This window comes from Chelonoidis abingdonii, chromosome 24, assembly GCF_003597395.2.
Source record: "Chelonoidis abingdonii isolate Lonesome George chromosome 24, CheloAbing_2.0, whole genome shotgun sequence".
In the NCBI taxonomy this organism is placed as follows: Eukaryota; Metazoa; Chordata; order Testudines; family Testudinidae; genus Chelonoidis; species Chelonoidis abingdonii.
Window position 1 is genome coordinate 9,684,262 of NC_133792.1, and position 12,718 is coordinate 9,696,979.

Sequence of the window (12,718 nt, forward strand, 5' to 3'; positions counted from 1 at the left end):
CCTGACCACCCCCTCCCGAGACCCGCCTTCCCGTAGCCACTCCCCCAGGACCCCACCACCTATCCAATCCTCCCTGTTTCCCATCCCCTGACCGCCCCCTCTGCCCCATCCAACCACCCCCTACTCCCTGTCCCCTGACTTCCCCCTGGAACTCCCTGCCCCTTATCCAACCCCTCCGCTTCCTGCCCCCTTACCACGCTGCTCTGAGCACCAGGACTGGCAGCCATGCCACCCGGCCGGAGCCAGCCATGCCACTGCGCAGTCTAGAGTACCAAGACATGCTGGCAACTCTCGCAGCCGCACTGCCTGGTGGGAGCTCGCAGTCCCACTGCCCTGAGCGCTGGTGGCATGGTGAGTTCAGTCTGCGGGAGAGGCTGCGGGGTACAGCAGGGGAGGGGCCGGAGGCTAGCCTCCCTGGTTGTTAGCTCACGGGTTGGGCAGGAGTGTCCCACGGGCCGGATGTGGCCTGCGGGCCGTAGTTTGCCCACCTCTGTCCTAGAACATGCTTTTGCTTTTCATTCCTTCCTCCTTTCCATTTCCTTTATACATTTAAAGTGGGCTGCTTGGATACACAGTGAATCAGAGAGCACTTTGCATATAGGTGAGTAGAAGCCTGGATATGTAGAGTATGAGAGAGGTCATTAGTATCGGTTCTGTTGCGGTGCAGTAAATGAATACACATCTTTGGATATGTGGGGATCTGGAATACAACTTGTTCATCAGATTCAATATAAGTGTGTATATGTTTCTCTCATCAGTTTTCATTGGCTGGGATTTTAAAAGGAGCCTGTGGAAGTTAAGCACCCAAATCAATCTCAGTAAGATTTGGTCATTTAGCCCTTAGGTTCCTATGGAACTCCCATCCATTTAGCATTTTTCGTGCTGTGTTAGGATTGACTCTCATATTCATTGCTCCTGCTAAGCTTTGCATTCAGGGGATCTTCCTCCTGGTTTCAAGGGGAGAACGGACCAGGGGCAGGGGAGGCAGAGAGGGAGAGAGAATTAGCAATCAAGGACCTTTCATGAGACTCTACTTGGTTTAAACCAATGAGGTCAAATTTATGGCTCAAATGAAGTTAATGAGACTACATAGACCAGCTCTTCACTGCGGTGAAATTACAAAACAATTCTGATCTTTGGCCAGGGAATGGGAGTCCAGTTCACACTGCATGCCTCTGACAGTCCTTGACCTTTGATGCTAAGTTCTCTTGTATGGCCACTCGGCCATCAGATGGTTTGACACCACTGGTCTACCCCAACCCTCTTAATACCTCTATATTTTTAATGTCAAGAAAAGTAAATACATGAAATAATCTGTTATCACCCTTATTTATTCCTATTTCTTTTTTGGGGGCCCATAGGATTGTATGACAAATGTTCTTACACCTCCCGTGACCGAGGATGGGTCCTGGGGATTAACACCGTCAGTGACCAGGGGAATAGAGACCCCCGCTATTTCTTCTCGCTGAAGACGGACCGTGCTCGCAAAGTCACCACCATTGCCACTCATCGCAGCTATCTTCCCAACCAGTGGGTGCATCTGACTGCCACATATGATGGGCACCTGATGAAACTCTATGTGAACGGAGCCCAAGTGGCCACGAGTCGGGAGCAGGTGGGCACCATCTTCAGCCTTCTGACCTTGAAGTGTAAAGTGCTCATGATTGGAGGAAATGCCCTGAATCAGAACTATCGGGGTTACATAGAACACTTCAATCTCTGGAGGACAGCCCGGTCCCAGAAGGAGATCTTGTCTGACATGGGCCAAGTGATTCATGAACTAGACACCCCTCTACCTCAGCTAGTTCTTCAGGAGAGTTTACTGAATGTGAAAAACACCTGGTCTCCCATGAAGAATGGCAGCAGTCCTCAGATCGAATTCAACTATCACCATGGCTACTTGTTGGATACCAGTCTGGACCCTCCTCTTTGCGGGCAGACAGTCTGCGACAACGTGGAGGTGATTGCCAGCTACAACAAGCTCCCCCGCTTCCGCCGCAACAAGGTGGTGCGCTACCGGGTGGTGAACCTCTATGACGATGCGTACCAGAACCCCACCGTCAGCCGGCAGCAGATCGAGTTCCAGCATCAACAGCTGAATGAGGCCTTCAGCCGCTACAACATCACCTGGGAGCTGGAAGTCCTGGACGTGAGGAACTCATCCCTCCGCCGCCGCCTCATCCTGGCCAACTGCGACATCAGCAAGATAGGAGACGATAACTGTGACCCCGAGTGCAACCACACGCTGACTGGGTATGATGGAGGGGACTGCCGGCATGTGCGTCACGCCCTGTTCCACAAGAAGAAGCAGAATGGCGTGTGCGACATGGATTGTAACTATGAGAGGTACAACTTTGATGGCGGGGAATGCTGTAACCCGGAGATAACTGATGTAACCAAGACATGTTTTGAACCAGATTCTCCTTACAGGTAGGAAACTTCTTAAACAAATGAGGTATTTATAATAATACCTGTGAACATCGGACTAATGGCAGTCCTGCCAGCTGTCCATTCCTTCATATTTATTGCTTCTCTTGTATTTTTTCTTTTGTGTGTGTGTGTGTGTGTGTGTAATTGGCACACACCTGTCTCAGCACAAGTCCTCAGACCTGCCTTGCCGTTGATTCCAAATTTACCCTCTCACTACAGATTGTCAAAGATTCAAACGGCCAACTTGGGGAAATCCACAAGCTGTATGTTAGAGTGCTGAATAGCTGATTTTAGCCACAAGCCCTCAGAGTGTGGGAGTCAAAACCATAGGAAGGTCACATTTGGTGAGGGAAGAGGCTCTGGGGTGAAAGTGATTTAAATACCTTTAGGCAGATCTCAGTTTACTGGGACTTCTTTAAAGGGTAGACAGTTTATTCAGGGTCCTTTAATGTTATGTCAATGCAGTTTTCTTTGTGCACGCATACGGAGGGAATGTCATTAAGCGATTATAGAGAGGAGGGGCCTGAGTATGGGGGCAGGGGATGGATCACTTGATGATTATCTGTTCTTTTCATTCGCTCTGAAGCATCTGGCATTGGCCACTGTCACAAGGCAGGATACTGGGGTACCTGGACCTTTGGTCTGACCCAGTATGGCCGTTCTTATGAGTATCAGGACTTCTAGCTTCTGTTATGAGCTTTGTGTCTTTGAGCAAATAATTTAAGTGCCTCAGTTTACACAACTGAAAAATGGGGAAAGTACCCCTTCTCTTGCTGACAGGGGAGCTGTGTGGGCTAGTTACATAAAATTCATAAAGTACTCTGAGATACTTGGATGAAAGGGTCTACAAGTGTACATAAATATAATTGTTTATTTTGTACTAGGGTCTCAATCTCAAATCACTTTTGCTGGTTTGACACCAGTTTAACTCCAGTGACTTCAGTGGAGTTGCTCCTGATTTACACCAGCATATGTGAGAGTAGAATCAGACCCTTGTATATTTAAAAAAACAAAACAACCCTCACCCTATGGTTTAAAGTTATTATGGTCTGTCTTAAACCTACATCAAATAGAAAGTAACAGTGAAATTCTGTCCTTCGCACACATTGCTATGGCTTAGAGTTGAAGCTTATAGAGTTATGGGAGAAAAAAATGACACAGTGCTCAGAACACCCTGTGTTACCAGCCACCGCAGAGCAGATTAAGGAGGAAAATGTCAGCTGAGAGAGAATTCCCTACATTGTGTTGGCTCAAGCCATAGCCTTAATATTTTTAGCAGAGAGAAGTTTTAAAAGGACACTATCAGCTCAAATTTACAAAACATCTGAGAAATGCTTCTTCAGTTTTGTTTACATAATCCAATGGATCTTTTCAAAAATAAACAAATAAATATTCCTTTGCAGCTTGGCTCAAACACTGCATCCTTGTGATAGTGCAGGAGAGTCAGACAGTGAAATGGATTAAATACCAATTATAAAAGAAGGAAACTGACCAATCGACTTTCATTGTCTAGTCAGAGAAAAATGCAGCTAAACAAACACCATCAGTAGAGAAATGGAAATCGGACTTTTTTTTAAATCTTCAGTTTTCATAACCCATGGCTTTAGTAATAACATAGCTAAGATAATTTTTTAAATGTGGTTTCTAACCTGACAGAGCCCTTTTAACAATTTTACTGTATCCAACATAACAAACGTGCACAAACCTTTTAAATATAATCCAACAAGAAAAGCCTGACTCAGTTTCTTCATCTGTAAAATAGGGATAAAGATACTTAACTCTTTTGTAAATTACTTTGAGATCAACTAATGCAAAGTACTATATAAAAGATGAGTATTATTATTATTATGTATTATTTAATTTAAAATCACATGACATATTTAAGACTGTTCCTTAACATTCAGAAACTTTCAGGGCCAAATTTTCCAAACTGCCTGCCCGAAGTTGTGCACAAAAAATGTGCATGTGGAAGTTAAAGTAAGTCAAATGTCATTTGCAAAATATGCAGTTCCATGGACAAAACGGGCATTTCTACACACTGTTTTTACACGTGCAACTGTTTATTCTTCTTTGAGTATTTCTGTGCATTGTCATTTGTGGATTTGGTGCCCTTTGGCATGGTGCTCACGGAACATCTACCAAAGCTGTGGCCTTTGCAGCTATATGAACGCCCCCTAGTGACTTCGGGGTCCCAGTATATTTAAGAGCGTGCAGCCAGCAACTACCCAAGGTACTTCTCCTCCACAGTGATAAGCATAAGGAACCTCCTTGTGTTGGATCTTCTTTGCAGATGCACATAGCCCCTCCCAGAACTGAGAAACACAATTGTTTAGCTTAGATCATCAAAAAGAGAAAAAACATAATGTGGCCTTGGCACTGCCTTGAGGTTGCAACAGTCTCATTGATGGCCAGCAGTGCAGCTAAGAAAGTCTTTGAGAAACCTCATGTGTGTAAATGTCTGTCCAGAATCCAATGTGAGAAGTGGATGTGTCCAGGAAAGGCTCACATCTCAGCACAGCGCTCCACCTGTTGGGCATTCTCGCTCCGACCCCATCAAAACCAAACATTTGGGGCTACAGGGATACGTGATCACTGAGACTCTTGTAGTACAGGCCTTGGCATCAGGGGTTCAGGCTAACAATACAATTGGCAATAAGCCACCCTGGCACTGAAGTCCTCATCAATGGAATGAGTGAAGCCTCAACCCTCTTAGTACTCCCTTTGAGAAAGGTTCCATCACCGTGGCTCCAAAGTCAGAGATTCAGTCAGGACTGACCGTACCCATTCTGCACCCATGCCTATCACTTTGGGCACCACGGATGGCGTTTCTGAGTCCTCAGTCCCGCTGCTGGAGGTCTCATTACCTGTTGCTGAGGAGATCTCTTTCTCCACTACATCCTCTGCTCTGACTCCTATCAAAGCTCAACATCACCTAAGACGCTGAGGAAAGGGAAACAGAACTCTGACTCCTCAGAGGGCTCCCAGGAGAAAAGGAAACAGTGCCAGTCACATGATGATTCCTCGGAAGTGTGTCGAGAGGAGGTCTCAGCTTCTTAGTCTTCCTCAGCACCATAGGGTCTCCACATTTTGCTGATTTATTTTCCCCACTCAACCTCAATATTGCCTATACTGGACAGTCTGCTGCCATATAGGATCCTAGCATCTCCAGCAGAGGCACCAACTTCCCTAGTTCCCAGGGGGTGCTGGACCGCTGCTCAACCCCAGGCCCTGCACCCACTCCACCCTTTCCTGCAAGTCTCCACCCCTGCCCTGCTTCTTTCTGCCCCCACCCCGCCTCTTCCCACCCCACCCCTTCCTGCCTCATTCCACCCTCCCCTGCCTCTTCCTGACCCTGCTCCTCCCCCTCTCCCCCAGCACCTCCTGCATGCCACTGAACCGCTCCTTTCAGTCCTCCCTGGGAGGAGACTGAGCCAGCTCCTTTCATCCTTCTGCCTAAGCGATATTCCGTGATTGGTCCTCTCAGACTTCATGGATTAATTCCATGGCCCCTTAGAATTGTTATGTCCCATGTTACAAGAAGTGCTGAGGGTGGCAATACTAATAGACATCGCTCAGCCTGAACCAGCAAGGCTGCCGTGGCCCTGGCCTCCAACTCTGCTACAGGTTCCTTGGGTTCTCCTTCTGGCACCTTTGGCAGGGTCCTCGAATCCTTCAACACTGCCCTTTCAGTCACCCAGCTGTCATGTCACTGGTGCCAATTCCAGCACTAGTGTTGTCACTGGCTCCCCATCCTTCCCTTCCACCACTGATACAGACTCCTAGGTGCCCCTTTATGAGTTACTGGGGGTACTCGATCCCCGCTACGCCCCAGGCCCTACCCCTACTCCACCCGTTCCCCCAAGCCCATACCCCCACCCCACCTCTTCTCGCCCCAACTCTGCCCTGTTCTGCCCCCTCCCCTGAGCGCACACCACCCTCGCTCTTTCCCTCTCTCCTCCTCCCCCAGCACATCCTGCATGTCACTAAATAGCTGATCTGCGGTGGGTGGGAGGCACTGGCTGGGATGAGGAGGAGCTGATCCGTGGGGCCACCGGTAGGTGCCACTATATTTTTTCCGCAGGTGCTCCAGCCCCGGAGCACCCACGGAGTTGGCAACTAACTACAGACTTCTCCACCAAAGAGCCAACACTCCACAGCACCTGCAGATAGCAGTGGAAACAGTGACAGAGGACTCCTTCATGATGATGACAATGTACAAATGGGGGGTGTCCCAAGGAATGGCGTATCACCAGATGACAATACTGCTCCCTTAGAGGTGTCCCCTCTGAGCAAGTTTCATCAGTTCCTGGAGCTGCTGACCAGAATAGCTTATACGCTACAAGTGGACTCTGGTGCCATACCAACTGAAGCATCCATCCTTCTCTTTGATGTTCTGCAAGGGAAACCAGTGATAGGATATCACTACCCCTACACAGGGATTTGATTGACCCAGCCAAGAAAATCTGCCTGACACAGTCTTCTTCTCCAGCAGTTTCACAACAAGGGGAGAGCATGTTCCCAGTCCCATCACAATACTTCATATGTTTTGTTCAGCATCCAACCACTGGTTTAACTCACTGGTTATTGCTGCGGCCCTGGAAGAGTCAAGAGTTGCTGAATCCACCCACTCAGCCCTTAGAGACAGGAGAGGTGCACTTGACAGGAAAACACATTTCTCGGATCTTTGGATGTGCACATCATTAATTACCAGGCAGTGATGGCACGCTACCAGTATGACTTCTGGGAAACCATAACCTCTGTCCTTCAGCGAAGGATCTGGCCGCTGAATAAAAATCATAGAACATCACCAGGAATCCTAATTCTCCGTGATAAAAACAAAACAAAATTCTCTGATTAAAAAAAATAAAAATCCATGTTTCTCCACGATTAAAATGAAACATTTAACTTTAGTTTCCCTAGCCACAATATATATAGGCATCAGTTTAACGCAATGTTTTATTGATATATAGAACCCCATTTATCTGAGCCTCCATTATCTGGTTTTCTGTATTAACCCAAACCACCAGCTGCTTGGGGCTAACAGAGCTCCTCTGCTGTCTGCGCCAGACAGCTGGTGGTTCAGTTAATACTGAGGGCAGGATAATGGAGGCTCAGATAAACGGGGTTTTACTATATATATATTTTTTCACAAGATGTAAAAATGAAAGATTCTCTGTACAAGTGCAAATTCTGTGGTTCCCCCCTCCCTGTTTTCCCATGGCAAATGGATTTCTAGTATCCCTGCACATCACGCCCTACATGTGGCATATGGTGTATCTGAGTCTTGTCCTAGTACAATGGCCACCAGAATCCCTGTTTGCTGGTATTCGTAGCTTAGCCCATCAGGCCTCATCACAGAATCTCATGGACAGATGAAAATCTTCCTCTTGATGGCAAAAGTCTTTTCAGTGAAAAGACAGGTAAAACTCAAAGCCACCAGAGTGACTGCAAGCTCTCTTGGACTCATACACTTCACTGCCATTTTAGGTGGACAGCCATGATGTGCAACAGATACCACAGACCTGGCTTATCAGCGTCCATTCATACTTATGCACAGTACTGAAAGTGCTAGCAGACCTCCCATTCTGCCAAACAGCAAAAACAAGAATGAACTATCCAAACTCTGTAAACCAGCCTGCTCCATCAGCCTGGAGGTTGCAAGTTTAATATCAAAATCAACAGTCAGGTTCCAGTGTTCTGGCATATCCTATCCCTCATCTACTGCCTCCTCCATCTCTCCCTCTGGAGACCATATTGTGCAGTCTATAAAACTTGATGTGAATCAAATCAGATTGCTGTATAATGGAGTAGATTGTGGCTACTCTATAGAGTTCCTTTCCGTTGGATTACCTTCCTATTCTCTGTTTTACCCCTCCTCAAGGATGCTTCTCACACTGCAACTCTACATGGAGAAATCAGCTAATTCTTGGCAAAGGGCTCCATAGAGGAAGCCTCTCAAAGGGGCTTCTATTCAAGTTACTTCCCTTCCAAAAAAGAAGACTGTCTCTGCCCAGCCCTAAACTAAGGGGACTGAACAAGCACCTCAAAACCTTCAAGTTAGGGACATTTTCCTTGTGGAGCATAATTCCCCCCATATCCCAAGGAGACTGGTATGCAACTCTTGACCTCAAAGATTCTTATGTTGACCTAGGCATCAGGCAGTCACTCAAAAAATATCTGAGATTCCACCTACAGAATCAGCATCTAAAATGCAGAATTCTTCCCCATTGGCTTATCATCTGCACTTAGGGTGTTTATAAAATGTAATGTGTTTCTTTTTCTGGTGGCTGATATTTATAGGTGTGTTATTAAACTTGACTGTAGGAAGCACCTCCCTACTAAAGGAGTGATTCCTCCGTACATGCAAGACCTGCAGACTCTGAAGCAACATTCATACGTAAGGGTTTGCTTGACCCTGCTAAGAAAATCTTCCTAACACAGTTTACTTCGCCAGCAGTTGCACTCATAGCTTCTTCCACATGTCATCCTTCATGGGAAAAGTCATAGGAGACCTCTGCAACACTGGCTAATTTGAATGCATGCACTCCAAATGTGGACAGCTTCAAGACCAATGGGCAATCCCACCAGAACTGTTAAAGAATCTTTTGTAACGGGAGGAGACAGAGAAAAGCAGGAATTTCATTCAGTCTTTCAGTTCTAACAGCTGTAGTCACTGTGGAACTCTCCAGCCATGGCTGCGGAGTCCGGATTCATCTCCAGGTCTGTACAGTCAGCCGGGATCCAGGGTATTCCCCAGTATTCTGGAATTCTGAGTGACACATTTGGGCATTGCAGTCCTTCCTGCCTTCCCTCTTGGTGAAATGGGTATTCACCCACGAAAGCTCATGCTCCAAAACGTCTGTTAGTCTATAAGGTGCCACAGGACTCTTTACTGCTTTTACAGTACAGATACTAACTGACAACGCTGCCGCAAGGCATGATGTAAACAAAAGAGGTGGAGCTCATTCCCCTATGTTGTGTCAGGAAGTGGTAAAGATTTGGGTGCAGTGCATTCCCCATTGAATACGCCGAATAGCTCTGCAGCTGCCAGGGGTGGAGAATTCTCAAGCAGACTGAACCAAGACCAACATAAATGATTATTGAAGGACTCAGGGACTCGGCACCTTTCTTCAGATGGTGAACTCCCTCAGTAGATGTGTTTGCCACCAAGAACAGCACCAAGAGTCATCACTTCTGCTCCAGATCTAGCAGAGACAGAAAATTTCTAACAGATTGGAGCAGGGACTTTCTGTATGCTTTCCCACACCTACCACTACTACTGTACTCGGAATAATACACAAGACCCAAACAGGGTGAAAGCTCTTCTGGTTGCACCAGGATGGCCCAGACAACATTGATATGCCAACCTATTACAATTCTTTCAACCCCCACTGTATCACCTGCCCTTATCCCTGGATCTCTTATCCCAGGCAGATGAGAGAATTCTCCACCCGAATCTACAGTCCCTAAGGGGCCTGACCTCTCCTGCTCTGTAAGAGTAAGTCAAGAAACCTGAAGTCATAAAATATTATAGACAAAAGCGGAAACATTTCACCTTGAGGGTCGCTAATAAGTGACTTGGTCTAGAGCCTCCTCCCCCCATTTCTGCAAGTCTGTGTTATTTGCTACACTTAAAGGAAACTGACTTGTCTGTGGCATCCCTGAAGGTTATTTAGTTGCAATTTCAGCAAAGTGCCAGCCTGTACATGAGTCTCTCATGCTACAGTTAACTGATTCTATACAACCTATTACAACACATTAGTGCCATGATTTCTGTAGGATTTGGTTTTGTGTGTTAGAAGGCTTTTCCGGGGGCGGGAGGGGTGTTTGTATTATTTAAATTAGTCTGAATGTTAACTGGTTCTTTAAAGACTTTGCCAACACCTTTCCCTCAGCAGAGGAGTCTGCTACCAAATGGGATTGATATTTAGTATTTGTGAAGCTCGTGGAGTCCCCATTCAAGCCCATTGAAGACCACAAGTGGGTTACAAAACCGCTTTCCTTACAGCCAGGCCCCTTTGGAAGTCTATGGCACTAAAGTGTTAGCAAACCGTCACGCTGTTCACGCCACCTGTGTGCTGCATTTCTTTCCCCCGGCACACAGTGGCACCAGAACCAGGGGAGGGCCCAGCTGTCACAGGCTGGCTGGGTCCTTTCAAGGAACTTTCTTCCCTAGGCTGGGAAAATGAAGATGGTTGGGTCTCAGTGGTTACTTTCAGGAAGAGGTCTAAGGAGAGATTCCAGGCAGAAAGCCCCAGGAGTGGGGACAAGAGGGCTACAGAGAGCAAGAAGGCTCCTGCAGGAGACCCCAAGACGCCTTAGGAGAAAAGATTCCAACTGAAGTAAGACTGAGTGTGACTTGCCAAGGCAAGGAAGGCTCTGGGCAGGAAGGTCCGGGAGGGGCTTGATGAAGAGTGGTGAAAAATGACTATATAAACTGTAAAATGAGAACTTTTCCCTGGGGCTCTGAGGACTTTATTTTGGATCTGTTTATGATACTAAACCAGCCCAAGCCAGAGTGTTACTGGCTACGAGAAGAACCTCTCTGACATTTCTGAGGAGACGGAAACAGAGGCAGGGATGCTGTAGGGCTACCCCGTGCCACAAGGGGCCTCTCTGGAAGCAGCCACCCCATTACCACAACTATCATTCACTCGTTGCCCCTACCCCTTCAGGTACAACCTGTGCTGCGTGCTCTCCATCCCCAGCTAAAGAATCTGGCCCCCCGTGTATACAACAGAAACACTGCTTTTGGGAAAATGCCCTTTAAGAGCTTTTTACTCTAGTAATAAAAATATAAAACAGATCAGAAGACAAAATCCACTGCTGGAAAAGGTAACGGCCTTTTTTCCTGCTCAGAAACAGTGGCTGGGCATCTGCTGCAGTCTAACATGCACAAACAGAAATACATGGCATCAGATATTGAGACATACATGGTCCTTCCACAGGTACTACATTCTGTGGAGGAAGCACATATTTATTAGTTGAGATCATCTTTAAAGTGCATGTGATGTCTCCCCAATAGGCCATATGTCATGATAGCACCCACTGAAATGCCTATAAAAAATCTGAAAGTGCTTTTTGATGCATTTGACAGTAATGGTTCCTTTAACACTATCATGAAGACCGGTGGCACAAAGCCTTGTAACAAGTCTTTAAGGGCTGTTATGAGATGGCATTATCCCTGTGCAGCGCAGGGCTGTTGCAGTGTTTATAACACATACTTATTACAGATGTATTATAAAAATAATTTATGATGCTTGTAACACTCACTGTAGACCCGGATCTAATGAGAAGTGTGATGTTTAGGATACAGTCCCACTGCTGTGGGATGGTCAGACCTGAAACAGAGATGAACCTTGTCATTAGCATTTCAGTTTGCTCAGTGCACCAAGAGATGCATGGGAGTATGCACCTCTTAGATTCATAGGGCTCATATAGGTCTGCGCAAAATTCAGAAGTCTTGTTTGACAGGGGTTTATAAGAATCTTTTCCTTTGGTTTTGATCTAAGCAAGTTTACACCTTCTGGGTTTTTGGTTTGTATGAACCTCAAATTCTTAGTCAAACTTAATGGCGATGATTTCATTTGGATCCTATTTCAACACATAACACCTTAAATTAAGAAAGGTTTGCATGAAAGTACTTCCAGGTTCATTAATAATGGATGGATAAACAGACAATTCAGAGCTTCCAAAAGGGTTAATGGCAGCTGTGTTGGAGAAACTCCATGTAACGCGTACCATTTTAAGGACATAACCATCTAATAAATGTCTTAAAAGTCAGGAAATTCGGAGTGAAAGCTGAAACTCCATATTTAATGCATGGTGCCTATGTATTCTAACACGTGTGTTCAGTTAGTTTGCTGAGAAGTCTGCAAGAGAGGGAACAGCAGAGGTGCTCTGAGGGTGGAGTTTAACCTTCAACTCTGAATTTCCTGGTATGTGCAAGTTGGAAACGAGTGCTTAATTTTTCCCTATTGTATGTTTTTCACTTTTAATTTCCTTTTCCTTCTAATTAATGACAGCTAAGAGGACTCCACTGAGATTGGATCAGTTTCTTTGGGCCCAGTCTGATCTCAGTGAAACTATTTGGGGAAACTGGACTAAGCAAAATTCTTTTCTCATTGGGCTAATGGGCTCCAGTAGCCCCTCCAGTCCCAGTAGACACCTGAGAGAAAGAAAGTTCAGAGCAGTTATTTTACAGGGGACTTTGATGGCTCAGGAGGTATGTAATGCGATGCAGAACCTTTAAATGACTGATTTAAATCCTGGAGCTGATTGGTGATCA

General features: G+C 46.2%; 1 protein-coding gene across 1 annotated transcript in view; it reads left to right on the forward strand.

The window, feature by feature from the left end:
• PAPPA (pappalysin 1) overlaps positions 1-12,718 on the forward strand; it is a 222,758-nt gene that overhangs the window by 30,264 nt on the left and 179,776 nt on the right. Inside the window, exon 2 of the mRNA XM_032797888.2 lies at positions 1,362-2,430. Within this exon, the coding sequence (XP_032653779.1) occupies positions 1,362-2,430 (1,069 nt within the window). The remainder of the gene's footprint in view (positions 1-1,361; positions 2,431-12,718) is intronic.